Raw genomic sequence first — 25,961 nt, forward strand, 5'->3', positions numbered from 1 at the left:
TCAAATTCAAAATATTTAAAAACTAAACTGAGCTCCATTTAAAGTGGTGTTGGTAGCAGTTTATGGATAATTGTTTACATACTTATTCACAAAATTGACAGTTGATGCTACCACCACCTAGTGATGCTACTACAAAATTGATAGTTGATGTTACCATAGTACACAGAGGTGGAGAGGTAGTTTCTTATTAGCATTTAGCAATTTTCTATATGCTCTTAAAATTTTGCACCTTATGAGGTGCTTAAAGAAAGATTCTAGCTAATTATGTATCGTAGTTTTGCATTGAAATAAAAATTGGATCATATATTTCAATACAAATTGTTGGTGTTTAGTTAGGGAGTTCCCTAATGAGGACTCTTAAGGTAGTCTAATAGAATTTTAGTAATGAATACATTGGGGACGAAGATTTTATTCTAAAAGATTAGGAAGTAAAATATACTTTCATACTAACCTAAACATTAAAAACACCCCGGAGTGACACTGTTGTTGGGGATTTTGGTTTATCTCTTTGTTTTCTTTTCAAGTAATTGGGTTGAGTTTTCTAATTTTTTTTTGTCTCTAGTCCATTCCAATTTTAATTTCGCCGTAAGTCTAAAACTGGGATGATGTCATTATATGAAAATTTAAATTTACATATGATGATGTCAGCCCAGTTTGTCATTGAGCGGAAATTATAAGTAAAAAATGATAACTTCAACCCAATTTTAAACTTACGGCGAAATTAAAAATTAAAATAGACTTATAGTGAAGTTATTATTGGGCTTTGTCCTTGGGCCATAATCACTGTTTCTTTTTGGACGAGGTATTTTGGAGTCCTACTCAAATGTTACTTTCAGCACCATAAATAAAAGTAGGAACTTGCATATAATTTGCGTGGAAGTGTAAGCTTGAAATTGTCATATAATTAAACGTAGAAACTTGTCACATTTAGCAGTTTTCGTTGGATAAGACTGTCCAATTGTTGTAGTTAGATGTTGTAGTTAGATGGTCAATGGAAGTATTGTTCATCCACGTTCTCGTGAAGTGAAAGCAGCATATGATTCCTATTCCACCATATATATCGGGGCACAAAGGCACCCTTTGTACACTTTATTTAAACGGGATATCCATTTCAAAAGTCCAAAATCGACATATCAGACTTGTGACTGCTCATAGCATTTCATGTGAGTTGTTGAAAACTTGAAATTTTAATCAATGCTTCTCCATATTTCAATCCTTTGATCCTTTCACAGTTCACGCTTTCCAACCATCTTATTCAGGCTATTCAAGGAATTCTCAGTATTTATGCATTTTAATAATTATTTTTCGAAATAAAAGTTCAGATGGATAAACATATATAAAATTTAAGGAAGAGAATTGGGATCCTCTAAAGTGAGTTCAGTCATCAGTGTGGATTAACATACTATCCATTTGATCCATTTGGTATAAATATAGACTTGGAGTCCTACACAACCATAACTCCATTTTCTTTAATTTTGTTTTCTCTCCAAGTCACAGCCATGTCTGAGGTATCTGGAACAAACAATTCCCATCATGCAATTTCAATAGAAGAAGGAAATGCATTGAAGCTTCCAAGAAATGAAAGCTCGGAAAATCTTCTTTCTCTTCTTTTCTTGCAAAAGGTAAGTACTATACTTTCTTTTTCTTCATCATTTTCTTTGTAGAAAAAAAATATCAGCTAAGCAATATATATATATATAGTATAATTGATGAGTACAAGACGTACGAGTGAAAATCTTGCAAATGTTTGTAGTTGGTTGCAGAGCTACTGGGGACGTACTTTATGATATTTGCCGGGTGTACTGCAGTTGTGATCAACATAAAGAAAGACAGTGTTATAACACATCCTGGGGTGTCCATTACATGGGGTCTAGTTGTGATGGTCATGGTGTACTCGCTCGGGCATATCTCTGGCGCGCATTTCAATCCTGCCGTAACCATCGCCCATACGGCCTGCAAGCGTTTTCCATTGAAACAAGTAAGTTAGAAAATTTGAATAATGATTTTACTTTGGTTCGGTGGAAAAAAGGTAAGCACTATATATGAAACTGGGTACACTACTAAGGCAACATCTTCCATAACATATTTTTTTTTTTTTTTTCGATAAAAAAAAATTCACACACAAGCTTCCATAACATAGTTTATTTAGATTCTAATATAATAAATATCCTTGTGGGTCATGTAGAATTCTTTTGAATTGTGAATGGAAAATTATTTCATTGTGGACGTCAACAATCAACATTAATTATTGGAGCTCAGTTGATCTTTAATTTCTTTTGTCATTAACGTTCTCTTGGTCTAAACGTTACTACGTTGTCTATTTCGTACTGCCTATAGCATTACAAACAATACACACTTCCATTCCTCCACTCCAAAACGCAAAATTAGCATAAATCCAAATTGTAATGTATCTTGAAGTTATAAAAGACAGATTTTATTAATAGAAATTTGATCCCTTTGTGTGGTCTAGAACATCATGTTAATTGAAGCATTTACAATGAACAACGTAGCTAATCATGACAAATATAAATATCTCAAAAACAAAAATCATCATACAGTGATGATAGTTGCATACAATGCACCTCCTTGTTAGATATGGGATACTGAATGCATTTAACAGGCAAAATTTTGATATGCACATAGATACAACTTGAGTCCCTTGGATGGCAATGTCATATTACAAATTCGACCTTACATTGTCTCAAACCAAATGCTGACGGCTATTAATTGATTTAGGATCAATGTAGTTGGAATAAGGCGTTAGACTGCCCTGCATTTGATTTACACACACGTTTTTGAACAAAACTCTGAATACAATTCTAAAACGGTATATACCTATTAGCTACATTGATGACCTTCAAATGTGAATTTATATTAGCTCGCAACTTTTTTGTTAAATTTTACTAGTCATCCCAAGAGTTGTAAATTATGTTTTCTGATGTATACTAGGTGCCAGCCTATATCTTCGTTCAGGTTATTGGATCGACGCTTGCCAGTGGTACAGTAAGACTGTTATTTGGTGCAAAGCAATTCCCAGGAACAATACCAGCAGGATCAGACATGCAATCTCTTGTTTTAGAATTCATCATTACATTCTTCCTCATGTTTGTAATCTCTGGTGTTTCCACCGATGATCGCGCGGTATGATCTTCTACACCCAATTGTGCCACAATTAGAACACTAAAGTGTGTATTAACAACTGAACAATACCACTGAATGCGGCTAAGTTCTTTAAGTTGGCGATTTAATTGGAAATGCTTTACACAATGCCCCTCAATATCGAATATATCCACTTAAGCCTTAAAAGGCCGTAGCTATGATGGACTGGGCCAGAGGCCTAGGGATCCAGTAATAACTGCCATGGGATTCCTAAACAGCGCATTTCACAGACATAAGTTCCCAGTTACTTTTTTGTTTTTCAATAATAAAGTTTCCAATTACTCATAAACTCATAATTCATTTGTTTGGTGGTTAAAGGTAGGAGAACTTGCAGGGATTGCAGTGGGAGCAGTCATAGTAGCTAACATAATTTTTTCAGGGTATAATTTTTGGTGTAACTCAAGTTATTCAACTATCAAATATGTATCATTTAATCATACTTGTTCACTAACTCGATTAACCGAGAGCTATGACTTATCTGTGTTCCTCCCCAGACAAACGTCAGGGGCATCGATGAATCCAGCCAGGAGCTTGGGACCAGCATTCATATATGGTCGTTACGATTCGTTATGGGTGTATTTGGTTGGTCCAACTTTGGGGGCTCTAGCTGGTGCTGGGGCTTATAGTGCGATCCGGACCACAAACAAGCCCGTTCGAGAGATCACCAAGAGTGGCTCTTTCCTCAAAAGTTCAGCTGCAAATGGGTCCATTTGATTTAGAATGGGTTCCTAAATAGAATTGAAACCTTCTGCGCGTGAAAACTTTGGTTCGCTCAATATGTTATGCCTTAATGTCTCTTGGTGCAACTGTATTAGTTTTTTGAATTTGTTTATAGAAGAAGGTACTATTCTCTGGAAATTATTTGTTGGAGTGGAGGCAAATATCCCAATTTAGGTGAGAATATCGGCACGAAATAAACAGAGGATTTCTCGAAAATATGTAGGTGAGAATTTCGGGTTTTTACTATGTTGGGAATTTGGAAATTTTAGAGATTTGTGTCTGGGATCCAAGCCCAGTCTCATAGTACAGAAAGAAGTTTACATACTTTGAACTACTGAACAAGATGCCAAACCCAAACAAATAAGAACAATGGGTAGGAACATATCTTATAAAAACACCTAAACAAACTCAAAATTGTTAGGGTGTTTAGAAGTTTTAGATTAGGCTAATTTTATGTATATATGTTCTCATAACTATTCTAAACATTGTCACAGATAATCAAAAAATTCAAAAATTTCTAAACTTGTTAAATGCCATTAACAAATTACAAAATTTGGCTAATTGTGGACCGTTCATTTTCACCATTTTTTATACCATATTTGGCAAGTTTAGAAAATTTTAATTTTTTTTATTATTATTTGTGACAATGTTTAGAATAGTTATGAGATCATATCTACAAAAAATTAGCCTCATCTAAAACTTATAAATGTTTTAACGAATTTGAGTTTGTTTTACGATGATAAAAAAAAAAAAAAAAAAAAATATTATTCGAAAAAAAAAAAAAAAAAAAAAAATATATATATATATATATATATATATATATATATATATATATATATATATATATATATATATATATATATATACCCTCTTGGCTCTCTATTTTTGGAGCCTTCATAGAGACTCCAACTTTTATAAAATACTTTGTCTAATTACGGAGAAATGGGAGAAAAAATTAGAAGTTTACATATACTCCCAAAAAAACCAAACATTATTACCGAAAAAAAAATAGATATATATTATAGATATACCCTCTTCGCTTTATTTTTTGGAGCCTTTATAGAGACTCCAACTTTTGTAAAATACTTTGTCTGGGAAAATGGGAGAGAAAATTGGAAGTTTACGCATACTCTAAAAAAAACCAAACATTATTACCAAAAAAAAATGAGATATATATTATAGCTATACCCTTTGGCTCTATTTTTTAGAGCCTTCATAGAGACTCCAACTTTTGTAAAACACTTTGCCTAATTACGGGAAAATATGAGAGAAAATTAGAAGTTTACGTATACTCTATAAAAAACCAAACATTATTACTGGAAAAAAAAAAGGAGATATATTGGCTCTATTTTTTGGAGCTTTCATAAAGACTCTAACTTTTGTAAAGCACTTTGCCTAATTATGGGAAAATGGGAGAGAAAATTAGAAGTTTACGTATACTCCAAAAAAAATGTCACAGCCCGATTTTCTAAACAATTAAAAAAAATGAATATTTGAAATATAAATATCTCAAACATCACTTGGTTCAATTGTCTAAAAATCCAGGCTATGACGGGGTGGATACAACACATGTCAAAACCTAAAACTCACATCATAAAGAATCTTAACAACAAAAATAATCTCCAAAAATCTCTCTTCCATTCAAAAATCATAAATATAAAATTCTAAGAATAACTGGTCCTCAACATCGTATTCTCATTCCATATGAAAAGGAAACTACGTTATTACATACTTCCAAAAAAACAGACCTAATAGAATAAACTCCCGGACTGCTCCAGGCAAGAATCCCAATCACACGCCGCGGTTCCACTGCCTTCCACCTATGTTCCCAAGAACACACCCACGTTGCCAAAACAAAGCAAACATAGATCGACAAAAATGGAATTTCTTTGGTATGAGTAGATTAACCACATAAAACCATTTCAAAACTTTTCTTATCCAACTAACACTTTAACTCTATCATAACCTAATCATTCTCGGCTTGGAAGGCGGTAGTTCCGTCATCTCAACCCGGCATAGTTCTTCCCAAGCAAAACTTCTATTATCTTAACTCATTCTAATATCTCGTGTTAATATCTAAATACCGGAATTAAAACTTACCGATATTCACTGCTGTATAAGGGTAGGACCGCGTCCCTGCACAAAATGTTATTAAGTCCTACCCTCCTGCAAAAGAAAGTTAGAACTTTCATATAACATATGTAGATATCCTATGTATTCAAAAGTAACCCAAACACTTTCGATAATCAAAGAATACAACTAACCCGCAAGGCGAATACCTTAGTTCCTCTCTAGGGCAGTCCAAACAATCCGGGTCATTCATGGCACATTCAATGAATACCCGGGTCATTCATGGCACATTCAATGAATACCCCTATATAACGCTAACAGGCCATTTATGACACATTCAATAAATGCCCACCTAACATATGACATCAACAGTCATAAAACTCAATTATGAAATTTTAGGCGTTGAGAGTTCTAAAAGAGGGGTAATTTTGTTTACGCATTATTGAACTTTATTTCATGTATTATTTCCGAGAACGAAGAAATATCTTTATTCACGATTTTTTTTTTTGTTTACGCGTTATTAATTTCATGAATGTATAAGTATCATAACGTTGTATATCATAAAATACTGCACAATCACATATTAGTTAATACACGTACACACGTATATATATAAAGGTCTTAGCCTAAAACCAAGCACGTTAATAGTCCTAGACTTATCCTATTAGACCAAATCATAATTTTAGAAAAAAGTCAAATTTTCGGGTCAACTGGTCAAAGTCAACCCCTGGTCAAAGTCAAAGTCAAAGTCCACTCTGGTCAACAGTCAAAGTCAGAGTCCACTCTGGTCAACAGTCAAAGTCAGAGTCCACAACTCTTCTAACCCAAAGGCCCAAAGTCTAAGCCCAAAGTCTAATACAAAAATCCAAATTTGAAAATCTAACTAAAGCCCATAAGCCCACGATTTTCGGGCCCAAGCCCAAACTCGAAATCTACTGTTCATCATCTTCTCACCAGTTACCACCACCACCAGCTCGCCACCAAATTCCGATCTTCTTCCACCCTCATCCCAGCGGTTTGAACCCTTGTTAAAAACCATATAACATTAATAAAAGCAAAAGCTCAATTCCCTAAATCGATAACTCATCATCAAAACTAGATCTGGTTCAATCCGCCATTAACAACCTGTTTCAAGCTCCCACCACCACCATTCGCAGCCCTCACACACACTACATTAGCCAACAAACATAACCTAACCCATAACCACCACATCATAACATTTAAAGATTCAAAATCTTTAACAGTACCGATTTCTATGGCTGTCGCCTCCATTAACGCCGGTGCAAGCTTCCACCACACTCAAACAACCAAACCGACATCAACACTAACTAACAGTACAATCATAATTTTAGCAAAACAATCAAACAAAACAATTAATAGGATCGCCCGGGTGTCTTTGCCATTAACGTCTGCGGATGAGCTTCGAAATCAATCGCGACGACACCAACAAATTGCCGTCAATACCAATCAAAGAAACGATAGATACTTATCTAGTTCCACTTACAGTAATCATAAACAAATTATGTATTCGTTTTATTTCAAAGGATTGGAGCAGATTTTCTGTCGACAATGTCGACAATCTCGAACCAACGATAACAGTAGTTAAACCATATAAAATTTATCATGTGACAATATCGCAGTATACACTAAAAGAGCATATGAGAAAGTGAACAGTACTGTACGATCTACAGTAAACGAGAAATCAACAAAACATAAAAAAAATCTACTCACCTTTAGCGCGCTCCGAACCAGCTAGATCTCAGAATAAAACTTTTCCTAGCCCGAATCGTCGTGCTCCACCTCTCCAGCAAACCAGTTTCTTTCTGTGCCTCCATTTTTATATTTTATTCTCTTATAAAACCCTATTCTCTATAACAATGTGTTTATATACTTGGGTCCGAAACCCAAGCCCAACACCGACTCGGGCCCAAAACCAAGCCCACGTATCCCGAGTCCAATCCGACGAATTTTTAAAATAAACAATTAAATTAATTAATTAAATAGAAAAATATTATAATAAAACACGGGTGTTATAATATACACACCTTAAAAGGATCTCGTCCCGAGATTCAAGGTAGAGTGTAGATTAACCAAACAAACAGTACGTCAAACAAGTAAAATAAGACATACGTGTATACGCAAGTATACACACCTTAAAAGGAATACACATATACAATATCATATAGATAGACATACTAATATTCAAATCACATACTTTGAAAGTGTCTATATACGTATTGAACCCAAGAAATACGTATATATGCTAGCATTCACAACTCAAAAGAATAAACGTAATTAATTTCTTCAATTGCCAACACTTAAGTAAACTCATTATTTCACAATTTAGCAAAACCCATATTCTTCAAGTTAAATCATACTAAGAAGGCAATGTAGTTCCTCTCACACCGAGGCAGTTAGTTCCACTCTTAGTATTTCCCAACTAATCCAAGGCATTTTAAAAAAAATACATATAATAATTTCCTTTTTAACGATATTCCCTGTCAAAACTATTCGTTTAAAAACTCATAGGTTTCATCCACCATCTTGGTGTTTATACATATATCAACATTTCTCTCAGTGTCTCACAAACACCACATGTTCAAAATAAAAATAAAACGTATAGACTGATTCATATTATCAACGGCCTACACTATGTCCACCATCACATAGGATCAAACACCTACAATGCGATGCATGCATACTGGCTCACACACCAACGATATGCAAGTATACACTGGTTCACACACCAACGATGCATACTAACTCTCTACCATCACATAGGATCAAACACCAACAATGTGTGGTATGCTGGATCATCTAACGGTGTACCAGTATACACTGGATCAAACTCCAACGATGCATACAGAGAGATGTTATGTATATTGGATCACACACCAACGATATACATAACTTGGACAATATAAAACTTTCAACTCCAACCTTTATCAAAAGGGTTTTCCTTATTCATTGGGTAAATTCCAAATTACTCAAATATGAAATTTTAAAAATAACACTTTCTTCTTTAATCAATACTTACTAAAAAAAATAGAAAACTCGTTAGGAAAACAACACTATAACATACTGAACAATTTCAATTATAAATTTCATAAGAAACTAACCATTAAAGCAACCAGCATTTTATTTTCATAATCATGCGATAATTCCTTACACGCTAAGTACCAATAAAGGAAACTAGTAAACAACAAATTCAAACATACCTAACATTAACCAGTGCAGTTCTTAGCATAGTGTCCCGGTTTGCCCACATTTTATAACACTTGCCTACTAGTTCATTTGGTTTAGGACATCTTGAATAGTATGCCCAACTTCCCCGCTAGTTCAAACAATTACCATCAAATCTCTTTAGTGAAGCACTCGGCCCCTTATTCACATGCTTACTTGTTTGCCTATTATATGGGTGATGTCGACTTTTTTCTCGCCCTTGGCGTGGTGACTAGAAATAAGGTGTAAGTCGGCTTGTTTTGGGGCATTCTCTTTAATCTTTCATCATCTCGGGTTTATTATCCAATTGTTCATATCTTAATGCCAAATCTAACACGCGATCAAAAGTTTCTGAATCAAAGGGTATCAAATAACTCGATAGACATGGCTCTAGTCCACGGATGAACTTCTGGTTCTTCTTTACTTGGGTATCCACTAGATAGGGAGCATACCTCGATAGTTCATTGAACTTAGTCACGTACTCCGTAACAGTTTTCCCCCTCCTTGGGTCAGATGAAAGAATTCCTCAGTTAATTGCTCCTTAACAGCATTAGGAACAAATCTTCCCTCAAATCTTACTTGGAAATCCTCCCAAGTCATATTTCCAACATCCACATTATCCTTGATAGACCTCCACCAAAATAAAGCTGACCCCTCCAACTGGTGAGAAGCCAACTCCTGCTTCTGCACCTCAGTGAGTTGCATCTTAGCAAACACAGACTCACACATAGTAACCCATTTCTCAGCATCAATGGCCCCTTTCTCTCCCTTGAACTTCTGGCCTCCTAAAGTAACAAAATCCTTGTTTCTCTTAGCAAAATGATCTCCTAGATTAGCATGTTGACCCCTCTGAATAGTTTGCACCAACTGAGTTAATATTGATCCCAAATCAACAGATATGGTATTACTTCCAGTACCAGTAACGTCATTGTCATCTCCAGCCATCACCTTAAAACAAAACGGACTTCTATTAGTACTCCAAACATCTTAAACTCAAACACACCCAATCAATCACCACATTCCGAGGATCACCTAGACCTTCCAAATCTAGGCTAACCTAGGCTCCGATACCAAAATGTCACATCCCGATTTTCTAAACAATTAAAAAAAATGAATATTTGAAATATAAATATCTCAAACATCACTTGGTTCAATTGTCTAAAAATCCAGGCTATGACGGGGTGGATACAACACATGTCAAAACCTAAAACTCACATCATAAAGAATCTTAACAACAAAAATAATCTCCAAAAATCTCTCTTCCATTCAAAAATCATAAATATAAAATTCTAAGAATAACAGGTCCTCAACATCGTATTCTCATTCCATATGAAAAGGAAACTACGTTATTACATACTTCCAAAAAAACAGACCTAATAGAATAAACTCGGTTGCTCTCGTGCAAGAATCCCAACACGCGCCGGTTTCCTTTGCGCCTTCTTCCACCTATGTTCCCAAGAACACACCCACGTTGCCAAAACAAAGCAAACATGGGTCAGCAAAAATGGAATTTGCTGGTATGAGTAGATTAACCACATAAAACCATTTCAAAACTTTTCTTATCCAACTAACACTTTAACTCTATCATAACCTAATCATTCTCACTTGGAAGCGGGTAGTTCCGTCATCTCAACCGGCATAGTTCTTCCCAAGCAAAACTTCTATTATCTTAACTCATTCTAATATCTCGTGTTAATATCTAAATACCGGAATTAAAACTTACCGATATTTCGCACAGTATAAAGGGTAGGACGTGGCGTCCAAGACAAAATGTTATTAAGTCCTACCCTCCCGTAAAAGAAAGTTAGAACTTTCATATAACATATGTAGATATCCTATGTATTCAAAAGTAACCCAAACACTCGCGATAATCAAAGAATACAACTAACCTCAAAGGCGAATACCTTAGTTCCTCTCTAAAAGGTCCAAACAATCACGGTCATTCATGGCACATTCAATGAATACCCGGGTCATTCATGGCACATTCAATGAATACCCCTATATAACGCTAACAGGCCATTTATGACACATTCAATAAATGCCCACCTAACATATGACATCAACAGTCATAAAACTCAATTATGAAATTTTTAGGCGTTGAGAGTTCTAAAAGAGGGGTAATTTTGTTTTACGATTATTGAACTTTATTTCATGTATTATTTCGAGAACGAAGAAATATCTTTATTCACGTATTTTTTTTTTGTTTACGCGTTATTAATTTCATGAATGTATAAGTATCATAACGTTGTATATCATAAAATACTGCACAATCACATATTAGTTAATACACGTACACACGTATATATATAAAGGTCTTAGCCTAAAACCAAGCACGTTAATAGTCCTAGACTTATCCTATTAGACCAAATCATAATTTTAGAAAAAGTCAAATTTTCGGGTCAACTGGTCAAAGTCAACCCCTGGTCAAAGTCAAAGTCAAAGTCCACTGGGTCAAGTCAAAGTCGAGTCGAGTCTCTGGTCGGTCAGCGATCAAAGTCGAGTCCACAACTCTTCTAACCCAAAGGCCCAAAGTCTAAGCCCAAAGTCTAATACAAAAATCCAAATTTGAAAATCTAACTAAAGCCCATAAGCCCACGATTTTCGGGCCCAAGCCCAAACTCGAAATCTACTGTTCATCATCTTCTCACCAGTTACCACCACCACCAGCTCGCCACCAAATTCCGATCTTCTTCCACCCTCATCCCAGCGGTTTGAACCCTTGTTAAAACCATATAACATTAATAAAAGCAAAAGCTCAATTCCCTAAATCGATAACTCATCATCAAAACTAGATCTGGTTCAATCCGCCATTAACAACCTGTTTCAAGCTCCCACCACCACCATTCGCAGCCCTCACACACACTACATTAGCCAACAAACATAACCTAACCCATAACCACCACATCATAACATTTAAAGATTCAAAATCTTTAACAGTACCGATTTCTATGGCTGTCGCCTCCATTAACGCCGGTGCAAGCTTCCACCACACTCAAACAACCAAACCGACATCAACACTAACTAACAGTACAATCATAATTTTAGCAAAACAATCAAACAAAACAATTAATAGGACGTCTGGGTGTGCTGCCATTAACGTCTGTGACAGAGCTTCGACAGTCCAATCGCACGACACCAACAAATTGCCGTCAATACCAATCAAAGAAACGCATAGATACTTATCTAGTTCCACTTACAGTAATCATAAACAAATTATGTATTCGTTTTATTTCAAAGGATTGGAGCAGATTTTCTGTCGACAATGTCGACAATCTCGAACCAACGATAACAGTAGTTAAACCATATAAAATTTATCATGTGACAATATCGCAGTATACACTAAAAGAGCATATGAGAAAGTGAACAGTACTGTACGATCTACAGTAAACGAGAAATCAACAAAACATAAAAAAAATCTACTCACCTTTAGCGCGCTCCGAACCAGCTAGATCTCAGAATAAAACTTTTCCTAGCCCGAATCGTCGTGCTCCACCTCTCCAAAGCAAACCAGTTTCTTTCAGGCCTCCATTTTTATATTTTATTCTCTTATAAAACCCTATTCTCTATAACAATGTGTTTATATACTTGGGTCCGAAACCCAAGCCCAACACCGACTCGGGCCCAAAACCAAGCCCACGTATCCCGAGTCCAATCCGAATTTTTAAAATAAACAATTAAATTAATTAATTAAATAGAAAAATACATGATAATAAAAAAACACGGGTGTTATAAAAAAACCAAACATTATCATCCAAAAAAATGAGATGTATATTATAGCTATACCCTCTTGACTCTATTTTTTGGAGCCTTCATAAAGACTCAAACTTTTGTAAAACACTTTGCCTAATTACGGGAAAATAGGAGAGAAAATTAGAAATTTACGTATACTCGAAAAAAAAACCAAACATTATTACCAAAAATATATATATATATATTGGCACTATTTTTTGGAGCCTTCATAGAGACTCTAACTTTTGTAAAGCACTTTGCCTAATTATGGGAAAATGGGAGAGAAAATTGGAAGTTTACGTATATTCCAAAAAAAACCAAACATTATTATCGGAAAAAAATGAGATATATATTATAGCTATACCCTCTTGGCTCTATTTTTTGGAGCCTTCATAAAAACTCCAATTTTTGTAAAACACTTTGCCTAATTACGGGAAAATATGAGAGAAAATTAGAAGTTTACGTATACTCTAAAAAAACCCAAACATTATTACCGAAAAAAAAGGAGATATATTGGCTCTATTTTTTGGAGCCTTCATAGAGACTCCAACTTTTGTAAAACACTTTGCCTAATTACGGGAAAATGGGAGAGAAAATTGAAAGTTTACGTATACTCCAAAAAAAACCAAACATTATTATTGAAAAAAATGAGATATATATTATAGCTATACCCTCTTGGCACTATTTTTTGGAGCTTTCATACAGATTCGAACTTTTGTAAAACACTTTGCCTAATTACGGAAAAATATGAGAGAAAATTATAAGTTTACGTATACTCTAAAAAAAACCAAACATTATTACCAAAAAAAAAAAAGGAGATATATTGGCACTATTTTTTGGAGCCTTCATAGAGACTCCAACTTTTGTTGCCTAATTACGGGAAAATAAGTGAGAAAATTGGAAGTTTACATATGCTCCCAAAAAAACCAAACATTATTACCATAAAAAAAATGAGACAAATATTGGAAAAAAGCTATCACATGCTTTTTCTCACATTTTTTCTTTTCCTTCATTCTAAACACTCAAATGTAATTAAGAAAATAAAATTATACTTACATATTCTATAAAATATATTTGCTCAACAACTTAATTCTCCAACTGTTCATGAGATGTAATTCTTACCAACTGTTCAATGTTGCTACCAAGATATGGCCAAAGCACATTAATGGAAACACAATATTTTTTAAATCCCACGGTGTAGCGGTTTAGATCTCTCATCTCTCTAAAAGCCTAAGCCTAAATAGCATTTGAGATATGTCTAAAAGCCTAAAGACTAATGTGTTTCCATTTTCAATGTGATTAAATATTGTAAACCATAAAAAGCCTAATGGAAAACCTTTTAATTTGGATTTATGTTTTTATCGTAACATAGATAATTTTGTCTTTTTTGATGATATATACCATACAAATGAATCATGTTTAATTTAATTTAATTTTTTTATTATTTTTTTTAATGTCATGTTTGCAATGACACTACATAAGAATCAATAGAAGTTGGTATTACACACAACCATAGATAATTAAGGGAAAATCAAAAACTTGATACAAATGTTGAATTAACCTCAAATAATTATTAATGCTCAATCAGAAACTAGCTTGGATGCAAATGCATTTACCAAACCACAAAGAATAATTAACGAGAAATCGGAAACTGGATGCAAGTGCATTGAACTAACCTCAACGAATAATTAACGAGAAATCAAAAACTCAATGCAAATACATCGAAACAAATTAACTTTAAAGAATAATTAATACGAAATCAGCAACTGGATACAAATGCATTGAACTAACCTCAAAGAATAATTAATGGGAAATCGGAAACATGATGCAAATGCACTGAACTAACCTCATAAAATAATAAATTGCGGGAAATCGGCAACAAGATTTAAATGCATTGAACGGGCCTAAAAAAATAATTAACTGGAAATCGGAAACTCGATGCAAATACATTTAACTAACCTAAAAAAGAGTTAACTGGAAATCGAAAACTGGATGCAACTGCATTCAACTAACCTTAGAATAATTAACATAAAATTTAAAATTGGATGCAATTGCATTTAACTAACATCATAAATTAATTAAGTGAAAATCGGAAACTAAGAGCAAATACATTGAACTAACCTTAAAGAATAATTAACGGAAAATCGGAAACTGAATGCAACTAAATCGAGCTAACCTCAAAGAATAATTAATTGGAAATCGGAATCTAGATGCAACTACATGAAACTAACATAAGAGATCGAATAATTTACATGAAATAAAAAACGGATGCAACTCCGTGAAACTAATTAACCTAAAAGAAAAATTAACGGGAAATAAAAAAAATTAGATGCAAATGCATTAAACTTACCTCAAAAAATAATTAACAGGAAATTACAAAACGAAACAATTGAATCTAGAAGCAAATGTATTGAACCAACCTCAAAGAATAAGAATGGAAAATCGAAAAATGGATACAATTGCATTGAACTAACTTCAAAGAATAATTAACGGAAAATCGAAAACTGGATGCAAATGCATAGAATTAGCCTCAAAGAATAATTAACCCGAAATCAACAACTGGATGCAACTGTATCGAACTAACCTCATAGTATAATTAACAAGATATCGGAAACTGGACGCAACGACATTGAACTAACCTCAAAGAATAATAAATCGAAAATCGAAAACTGGATGCAATTACATGAAAGTAGCCTCAAAAAACTATTAACGAGAAATTAGGAACTGGATGCAAATGCATTGGGAAAAAAAAAAAAAAAAAAAAAAAACTGGAAAAAACCTACATGTAACTAACCTCAAAGAATAATTAACAGAAGATCGGAAACAGGATGCAAATGCATAGAACTAGCCTAAAAAAATAATTAAAGTGAAATCATAAACTTGACGCAAATGCATTGATCGAACTAACCTCAAAGAATAATTAACGGAAAATCAGAAACATAATGCAAATGCACCTCAAAGAATAATTAACGGGAAATCATAAATTAGATACAAATACATTGAACTAACCTCATAGAATAATTAACGGGAAATCGGAAACAGGATGCAAATGCATAGAACTAGCTTCAAAGAATAATTAAAGTGAAATCATAAATTGGACGCAAATGCATTGATCGAACTAACCTCAAAGAATAATTAACGAAAAATAAAAAATAGAATGCAAATGCATGAAACTATCCTCATAGAATATTTAACGGGAAATAAACAATTGGATGCAACTGTGTTGAGCTAACCTCATAGAATAAACAAGAACTCAAAAACTATTTAACTAATCGTACCTCAAAGAATAAATAACGGGAAATCCGAAACTACATGCAAATGCATGGAACTAGCCTCAAAGAATAATTAATGCGAAATTGATAATTGTATGCAACTACATCAAATCAAACTAACCTCATAATATAATTAACGAGAAATCGGAAACTGAATATAACAACATTGAACTAACCTCAAAGAATTATTAACAGGAAATCATAAATTGGATGCAACTGCAAGGAACTAACCCTAAATAATAATTAACATAAAATCGGAAACTGGATGCAAGTACATAAAACTAATCTCAAAGAATAATTAATGGAAAATTGGAAATGGATGCAAATGCATCGAAATAACCTCAAAGAATAATTAACGTGAAATTAAAAATTGGATGCAACTACATAGATTTAACCTCAAAGAATAATTAACGGGAAATCGGAAACTGAATGCAAATGCATTGAACTGATCTTAAATAATAAATAATAACGGGAAATCAAAAACTATATGCAAGTGCATTGAGAACTAACCTCAAAGAATAATTAACGGGAAGTCGGAAACTGGGTGCAACTGCATTGAACTAACATCAAAGAAAAATTAACCGAGAATAGGGAAGTGGTTGCGAATGCATCGAAATAACCTCAAAGAATATTTAATGGGAAATCGAAAATTGGATGGAACTGATAGGGTTATATACTAAAATCATTACTTTTGTATTAACTCTAATTCTTTATATTTTGAATGAGAATCATATGGGCAAATGTTATGCATATTATATATGTTATTAGTTATATGCATGTGTCTAATACTTTATGTTATAGATGATATGGTGTGTGGTGACAATAAGTAAGATCATATTATCAGTACCTTATAAAGTATAAGTAAACGTTCACAACCTAGATGGATTTGGACAAACTATTGGTAAGGTTATAGTATAATCTGGTATTAGTCTATCTTGACTATAGGATTACACTAGTACATTTTGTGTGTATTGAGCGGGACCAAGTGAGGTTATTTCTCTTTATCTCGATTATATAAGAGAACAAACACCTCTGTTATTATGGATGATTGTCCTTTTAATCCGGATATAATAACGGGCACTTACATGCATTGTACATTGCTTTAAATCATCAATGAGTGAGATTCATTTGTGAATCAACAAACTTGATGGATTGGGTAATGACATTGTATGTAAGGTGTGATGTTGATTATAGAAGAAATCTGTGGACTTGAGCAGAAGTCGGGTTGATGATGTCCCCTTGAGGAGCTCTAAGGATTGTCATGTAAACCCCGCAAGTGGATTTATTCTCGACATGACAATGAGGTTGAGTGGTACTACTTTCGAGGACATAAGAAGTTGATTGATGTAGTTGTCGAACTTGACTTAATCAATAGGTATTCGATATCTTAAACACGGGGAGATCAACGAGCATATAATATGGAGCCCATAAACATAACACGTAATTTGGGATTAGGGCGGTAGTGCAACAATGACCTTTAGTGGAATAAGTCATTTGTTGACAGACTTGGGCCGTGTGTTCTGGGCGAACATGGGAAGCCCAAGCCCGTCAGGAAGCCCAATGCAACCCTAATTTCTCCTCATGGTCCCTGTTGTAGCCTATAAATAGAAACCTCTTTCTCTGGCCGTTTTTCTCAAGGTTTTGCTCAAGAAAATTAGATCTAAAAATTGGTTCCAAATTTTGTGAGTGAGAGAGGCCAAGAGAGAAAGAAGATGTTGGAAGATCGTTGCCCACACATCGTCCACTCTATGTATAGGAATACAACAGAAGATCAAGAGGTTGTTGATTCTGGATTCTCAGAGTTATCACAGCTGATCTACAGGTATGTTTTCCAATCAAAATCGTGAACCCCATTAATTCCGCTGCGCATGGTTTTCACGGTTTGTAGAAATTTACATTATGAAATAACGGTTCCTACAGGAACTGCATTGAATTAACCTCAGAATACTTAATGGAAAATTGGAAAGTGGATGCAAATGTACTGAACTAACCTCAAAACATAGTTATATATTATAGGAGTGAGAATGTCTCGACAGGTACTGTTTTGTAGTTAAAATGATGTTTATCATATCATTTTTCATATGATCTGGAATGCCTTGTTATTCAAGTAGTTTCAATATAATCATCGCCTCATTGGGCATTCTCACAAAAGTTTTATCAAACTTCTCCATTAATTGACAAAAAAAAATCGAAGTGGGTTCGTTCTTTTTACAGAGTGTAGAATTTGCATGCTGTAAGAAATTTGGATGGGTGTTCAATATAATATTCATATCTCATAGCTCAGTATAGTTGTTAATATTTATGAGAATAATTTAATATATCGGCACCCGTTCGTAGGACGGGTTCAAAAACTAGTTTTAACATATGTCCCTAGAACCCCTCCCAAGTAATAAAGCCATACACTTCTGAAACCGGTGAACTTCCATACGTGCTCAAGGCTTTTTATTATTAGAGACCTTTTTTCTCTGCGATAGCGGCACTCTTCAAATAATGGATGATCTCCTCAACTTTCCAAGCGATATCCTCTTTGATATCCTATCAAGAATTCAAATAAAGTCTATTGTGATTTTAAGGTGCGTTTCTAAACCATGGCTAGACAAACTCACAGATTCTTTTGTTATGAATTGCACAAAGAAGCGCCCTAAACTTCTAAGTAGATACACCCCAGATGTTAGTTACCAGGCTAGATCATCAAAGCATATTACAGAGGGCTTCATGGTTTCCTCTGTAGACTATGGTGAATCTCGCAAAGCCGTGGAAATTAATTCTACGATGCCTGATATACATAGTTATACTAGTGATTTCGAAGCTTGGAATTCTTGTGATGGACTACTATGTCTAACTTATTGCAAAGAGTTTCAACGCAAGGTTCTTTGCCTATGGAATCCTACTACTGGAGATTACATGGAGTTTCCCACAAGAGATCACTGTCCATTTAGTTCTTTGTGTTTTGGTCATAAGACTATTAGAAGACAGAGCGCGCATGCGCTCTGACATCGAACAATTGGAGCGTGCACGCGCCTTCCATTCCAGTATCACAGCTTGTACCGTTTGTTTCCTATTTGTTTTAGGATTTCTATTAACGTAGATAGAAACAATATGTACGTATTAGGAACTTGTAATCTCTATATAAACAATTGTGTAAACAGTAGAAATCAATCAAGTAAATATTCTCTCAAATCAATCTCTCTCTCTCTCTCTCTCTCTAATTTATCATGGTATCAGCCTAATTTTGATCAAAACCCTAACCCTAACCACTCTAAGCTTCCGCCTCCTCTCAATTCTCAATGGCCGACGCCTCAAACACCAATAATGACTCTCCTCCAGGTTCCGATAATCTTTTCTTTGTACACCACTCAGATAGTCCCACGGCTATTCTCGTCTCTCCTCTGTTATCCGGTCACAATTATTCGACTTGGTTACGGTCTATCTCTAGAGCCCTTTGAGCAAAAAATAAGTTTGGTTTTGTCGATGGCTTTGTCACACCTCCCACTACTCCCAAATAAAAATCCAAGTGGTCGCAGAATGATGTGATGACCCTAGTTGCTTCATGGATTCTCAATTATGTTACTCGGATATCCGTGGAAGCATCCTCTATGCCGACTCTGCATCGAGATCTGGAAAGATCTAGGTGACCGTTTTTCACAAACTAATGCACCCAAGGTTTTCAATGAAGGATTCCGTCACTCTTCTCAAACAAGACAATCGTCCGGTATCTGTTTACTTCATTTTGCTTAAATCTTTATGGGATGAATTAAGTTTTTTGTCTACTATGCCTACTTGTACTTGTAGTCATGCATCTATTTTTGCCAAAGAGATTGAAGACAATCATTATATGAAATTCATGTAAGGCTTAGATGCTCGTTTTTAATCTATTTGCAGTCAAATTCACTTAATGGATTCTTTTCCTCGTATGTCCAAGATTTATTCTTTAATCCAACAGGAAGAAAGGCAACAAGAGATTCATACACTCTCTCTTCTTTCTGCTCCAGACGCTACTGCCCTGAGTACCCACTTTCAAAAGACCAACTGGGCTTCTTCTACGAAATCAGGCCCGTCTAAACCTCCGCAGTAAAACACTGGTTGTTAACAACCCCGAAAAGCGCGGCCCGAGAGTCTGTGGCAACCGAGCACGACATATGCGCTTCGTCCTTTTGCAATCATCTTTGTGAATCGAAGTTGGACATCATATTGATACATGTTACAAACTGCACGGTTATCCCCCCCAAGCCTGCTCAAGCCAATTCAATTGTTACGGACTCCAATTCTCATGTTTTTTCCACAGAACAATACAACTAACTTCTCAGTTTGCTTGATTCAAGTAGCACCACTTCACAAGCAAACCTGGCAGGTATTTCTCTCTCGTGTTTTTCTAAATCCATATGGATCATTGACTTTGGTGCTACCAATCATGTTTGTTCCTCATTAGATCTGTTTTCTCATTATCATATTTGTTTAACACATTCTACTCTTAAACTTTCGGATGGAACAAACCATTTAATTACTCATGTTGGTATTGTTATTCTCTCTTCTCTATTGCGTCTTGGCAACGTTCCAGTTTGTTCCCACTTTTCATTTTAACTTGCTTTCCAGTAGTGAACTAGTCAAGTCTCACCCTATCTCTGTCACGTTCACTAATGATTCTTGTCTTTTTCAGGACCAATTATCGAAGAAGAAGATTGGATTGGGACGGCTTAATGGGGGACTCTACTATCTCCAACTAGCTTCTGTTTGCTCATCCCACAACTCCACCACCAATAATATATAACATTATCGCTTAGGACATCTCTCTTCCACGCCTTTGCAGATTTTAGTTATGCAGTTTCCTTTTATTTTTAGTTCCAATAATGCTACTTGCAATGTGTGTCCGCAAGCTAAACAAACACGTTTATCTTTTTCTCATAGTTCAATAAAAACTATTAGACCTTTTCAAATGATTCATTGTGACATTTGGGGTCCTTTTTCATTTACCATCCTATTCCAATGTTTGTTTTTTCTTAACTATTGTCGATGATTTTAGTTGTGCTACATGGATTTATCTTATGACTGTCAAATCTAAAACTGCCATACATTTACAATCTTTTTTTGCCATGGTTCATACTCAATTTCATTCTATAATACATTCGCTCATATCTGGCCATAACAACATTGATGACCATTTTCATAAAATCCAAGTCCTTTTGTAACGCCCGTATTTTTAAATATGTATTTTTCTATTTTATTAATTAATTAAATTATTTATTTTCAAAATTCGTCGGATTGGACTCGGGATACGTGGGCCTGGTTTTGGGCCCGAGTCGGTGTTGGGCTTGGGTTTCGGACCCAAGTATATAAACACTTTTTCTAGAAAATAGGGTTCCTGGAGAATAGAATAATTAAAAAAAATGGAGGCAGAGAGAAGCTGGTTTGTTGGAGTTGTTGGGAGCCTGATTTAATCGGGCTAGGAGGATTCGTCGAGCTGTTACGTCAGGTGAGTAGTTAGCTTTCTACTACACCGGTATACAAAAATTGTTTTATTGTTCATTCTTTTTGTCCTGTTTCGTTATTTTATTTAAACTAGTTAAATATTGGTATGTTAAATATTGGTATATTGTTTTTGGGTTAGTAGTGAAACTGTTTGGACTGTTGAAGCTCGACAGAGCTCAATGGCGCGCCACGAAAGAGCGGTAATGGCATCGTCCTGTCTTTTGGATTGTTTGAACCTTTTTGTTTTGGATTTTTATCGAGTTATTGATGTCGTGCTGTCGAAGCTTCGACAGACGTTACTGGCGTCGACAGTGGTGAGCCTGGAGGTTTGGAGTGGGGGTTGATTACACTCCAAAAGTTTGGTGGTGAGGGGGATCGGAACCCAACCATTTGGGTACTATGGGAAGCCTCGCAGAAGTCGGTGAGGGAGGCGCGAGCCTCACACCTCCTCTCCAGTAAAAACGTTATTACTGGGATACTGAGGGATTTTATTTTTGGTTTTTATTTTCGTGTTTGATCTGCTAGGTTGTTTTGTGGATTTTGAGGTTGTATTATTGTTGTTTGATTGAGGAGTGGGGTTGGGACTGTCATGGGTGCTGTCGAAGCTTTGTGAGGGCGGTAATGGGCGATTAAGGAAAATCGCCAAGAAAGGTTAGGTGGTGGTGGTTGTTGTTTTATTTGTTGTTGATTGAAGATTGGGGTAGTAAGGGTTGAGGTTTGGATAGTGATGTCGGATTGAAGGTTGGATTTGTTGGGACATGCCGACCGAAGCTTGAAAGCAAGCTTTAATGGAGGCCTAAATTCCTAGATCTAGTTTTGGTGGAGTATGGGAATTTGATGATTTGGGGTTTTGTGTTAACAAATGTTGTTGGTTTTTCATTTAGTGTAAAACCGATGTGTGAGAGGGATTAGTGGTGGGGCCGGTGGCCGGTTTTTGGTGGTGGTGAGAAACGTTGAAGGAGATGATGAAACGATGATTTCGGGTTTGGGCCTGGGGCTTCATCGGACCAGTTCAACTAAGTTGGACCAATTTGGTTTAAGTCTTTGGGTGGGCCATTTTGTATTTCTTTTGTTTTAGTTTTGGGCCCGATTTTGGTTGTTTAGTTTGGGCCAGTTTAAAGTAAAATTTTAGGACCGGCATCAGTTCAATTTTTGGACCGAACCACTTAACAGTTTTTGGGCCCGTTTCTAATATTGCTTGGGGCCAGTCCATAGGACTTAAAATAAATCTAATTGGGTCTTTAAATGTTTAAACTTTCGGGTTCTAAGGTTTGGGCTTGGCCAGTTGGGTCCGAACCATGACCGTGGTCATGAGCCCATGAGTCATACACCTTTGACCTTAGCCATGAACCATGGCTATGACCATGAACCTGTCGAACACGAAAACGACAGTTTGACTTTGACTAGGACAGTTTGACTTTGACCATCGATGGTTGACTTTGACCTTTGACCATGGACGGTTGACTTTCACCTTTGACTTTGACGATGACAGTTTGACTTTGACCATGACATGTTGAGTTTGACCTTGACCATGAGGTGTTGACCTTTGACCGTTGATCGTTGACTTTGACTGTTGACCGTTGACTTTGACCGTTGACTGTGAATGTTGACTTTTCCAGTTTTTCATATGTTTGTTTATATGGACAAATATAGTAATAATGTATTGTCGGATATTGTATAACTTGGTTGGTCATTATCTAATTTAGATTTGACGTGAGTAGTGTGTAAAAAGCATATACATTGGGCTTTGATTTGATTGTGGACCGAATTTGTTTATTTGTGCTACGCTTTTTATGTGTATATTATATGGACACATATAGTAATAAAATCTTTGTGGAAGCTTGTATATATTTGGTTGTCATTATCTAATAAAGATTTGACATTGATATTGTGTATTTTTGACACGTGACGATATTGAGATGTTAGGAGATATTATATTCCTAATACGTTATAATGTATGTGATACGTTGAAGCATTGTGACATGATATAATATGCTAGGATAGTTGTATCAAGGCAATATCTTGGAGAAATATATTTACACTCCATTATTTTATATGTGAGATGCTAATATAGCATTGGTGAATATTTGCCCACGGGAGTGTGGTGTAGTGCAATAAGATATTGGCACGTGAAAGTATGAAATATGGTTATGAGATATATTGAGATATTTCTAGAGATTGTGGCTTAGTGCAATAAGGTAATTGACCTGCACGTGATATAGTAGAAATGATTATGAGTCATTAATGTATGACACCTGAATAAATTACATAACGAAAATCCTAGAACCTGACTACCACAACTCATGTGATTGGCCCTTCTGGCATTTCAGTTAATCTGAATGGTTTCCTCGGGCGACCCCTTCCGGGCGCTTCGCTTAAGTTGAATGGCCTTCGGCGACCCCTCCCCGGCGAAAGCCGAATAGTGGCTTGATTATTCCGTTCGCGAAAATAGAACGATGATGCATAATATTTTATGCTTAGAATAGTGGCAATGCTTACATAGATTTGGCTTCCGTGTGAGGATTTACTCGGTGCGCGCATCCCGCTTCAGTGGTAGTTACGCACGGAGTGGCTCATTATGTAAGGGAGGCATGTGGATGTACATGTTCGGGCGTTGGGTTGCGATTGTGGTAGCCAGGGAAACTAGGTAAGACATAGATACGACGTGATTTTAGGGACGCGAAAGAAAACCTTAATTAATATAATTATGGTAATATATTTGTTAATGATGTATCCGTAGATAGATGATTATATATAGTTTTGCGAAGGGTGGGTCAAATTAATTACTTAAGGCAGACGACCCACTCTGTGATTGAGCAGGAATGAGGCACGTATATAATACGTTTGTTTGGTTATTTGTTTAGTTTAACCTAAGGCCTCGATGGAGGAACTACATGCCTTATTTATTATGTGTATAGTTTGTGTGTGGTGGAGTGGGAACTTAAGGCCTCCTTTGGAGGAACTACCTGCCTTAATTATTATTCTTAAGGATGTTGTATTTGTCGTTGAAAGTTAAGGCGCCTCGGTGGAGGAACTAACTGCCTTGTGGTTTGTGTATATATATATATATATATATTATATGTTGTAGTTTAGGGCTACTCACACCAGCATTTTTATAATGCTGACCCGATTTGCATGTTTGCTTATCGGGTGTGTTCATTAAATGAACATAGTTGATAAGTCTTGACAGGTTTAGTGTTGAAGAAGATCGGTTGCTGCTTGTGGTTTGCGTTAGCGTTGCATCTCAGGATAAGTTTTGTTTTCCCTTGAGGTGATATAGATTTTCAGTTGAGATAAGGTTATTTGCATTTTCATTTGTAAATTGTTTTATAATGAAGAGGACTTTGTTTAAGTTAAAATTTTTATTGGTTTTAATTATCCGCATATTTTAAACTGTTTATGGGCTTTTGGAAGTGGAGAGTGCGTTACACCTCGGAGATCGAAGAGTCGGGGACAAATAATGTTTTTCCGAATTCTGTCGAAATTCGGGGTGTGACACCTTTGATCCGACAATGAATCCGAATTTGTATCCCATAACATATATGCAACAATTTTTTTCCAAACATGGGGCTATCCACCAATATAGTTGCGTTGCTACTCCCCAACAAACGTTATTGTCGAAAGAAAATATCGTCACTTACTCAACGTTGCACGAGCATTACATTTTCAAGCTCATCTCCTGTTATCCTTCTAGGGTGAATGCATTCTCACCGCAAGCTATCTCATTAACAAAATTTCTATCCCCTTGTTAAATGACAAATCACCTTATGAGCTTTTGTTTACAACACCTCCCACTCTTGCCCATCTTCATGTTTTTGGTTGTTTATGTTTTGCTAACAACACTTCCATTAAAAATAAGTTTGATCACCGCGGGAAACCTGACATCTTCATTGGTTATCCTTATACTCATAAAGGCTATCACATTTATGATTTATCTTCCAAGAAAATTTATACTTTCCGTGACGTGATTTTCCATGATAATGTATTCCCATATCAATATTTATCTTCCCCACTATCACATCTGCCAATTTATCCCTTACCCATCCCAAACAATGAAACTTTTGACATTCAATCCTCTCTTGTCACTCCAGTATACAGAGTGCACACGCGCTTTGATCTAGCACAAATCGAGCGCACACGCGCCCTCTTTCATGTAACTCTAGTAGACAGAGCGCGCGCGCCCTCTAATCTAGTACAAACAGAGCACGCACGCGCCCTCCCTCCTGACAATCTTCCAACTTAGTCAGCTCCGTCACCTGCAATTTTGGAACTCCCTCAGCCACCACAACCCAACCCTCCTATCTCACCTCGATCTACTAGAGT

At 35.6% G+C, this 25,961-nt stretch overlaps 1 protein-coding gene and 1 long non-coding RNA gene across 3 annotated transcripts; one reads left to right on the plus strand and one right to left on the minus strand.

Moving 5' to 3' along the window:
• Positions 1 to 1,091: 1,091 nt before the first annotated feature.
• On the plus strand, positions 1,092 to 4,017 carry LOC147478319 (aquaporin NIP1-1-like). Of its 2 annotated transcripts, XM_086584283.1 has the most exons (6): positions 1,092 to 1,163; positions 1,498 to 1,622; positions 1,754 to 1,978; positions 2,950 to 3,141; positions 3,478 to 3,539; positions 3,654 to 4,017. In XM_086584283.1, the coding sequence occupies exons 2-6, from the start codon at positions 1,500 to 1,502 to the stop codon at positions 3,871 to 3,873; spliced, it is 822 nt and encodes a 273-aa protein (XP_086440409.1). In that variant the 5' UTR covers positions 1,092 to 1,163; positions 1,498 to 1,499; the 3' UTR covers positions 3,874 to 4,017. The 2 variants fall into 2 exon arrangements, with proteins under 2 accessions (XP_086440409.1, XP_086440410.1); XM_086584284.1 differs by lacking the exon at positions 1,092 to 1,163 and having other exon boundaries at positions 1,364 to 1,622.
• A 1,481-nt stretch (positions 4,018 to 5,498) lies between these two features.
• On the minus strand, positions 5,499 to 7,954 carry LOC147478320 (uncharacterized). The gene is made up of 2 exons (XR_015209709.1): positions 7,681 to 7,954; positions 5,499 to 5,699 (listed from the first exon to the last, which is right to left on the minus strand). It is a non-coding gene; the product is annotated as an uncharacterized LOC147478320 (long non-coding RNA).
• Between the last annotated feature and the right edge of the window lie 18,007 nt (positions 7,955 to 25,961).

Source organism: Coptis chinensis, chromosome 9 (assembly GCF_015680905.1).
Source record: "Coptis chinensis isolate HL-2020 chromosome 9, ASM1568090v1, whole genome shotgun sequence".
In the NCBI taxonomy this organism is placed as follows: Eukaryota; Viridiplantae; Streptophyta; class Magnoliopsida; order Ranunculales; family Ranunculaceae; genus Coptis; species Coptis chinensis.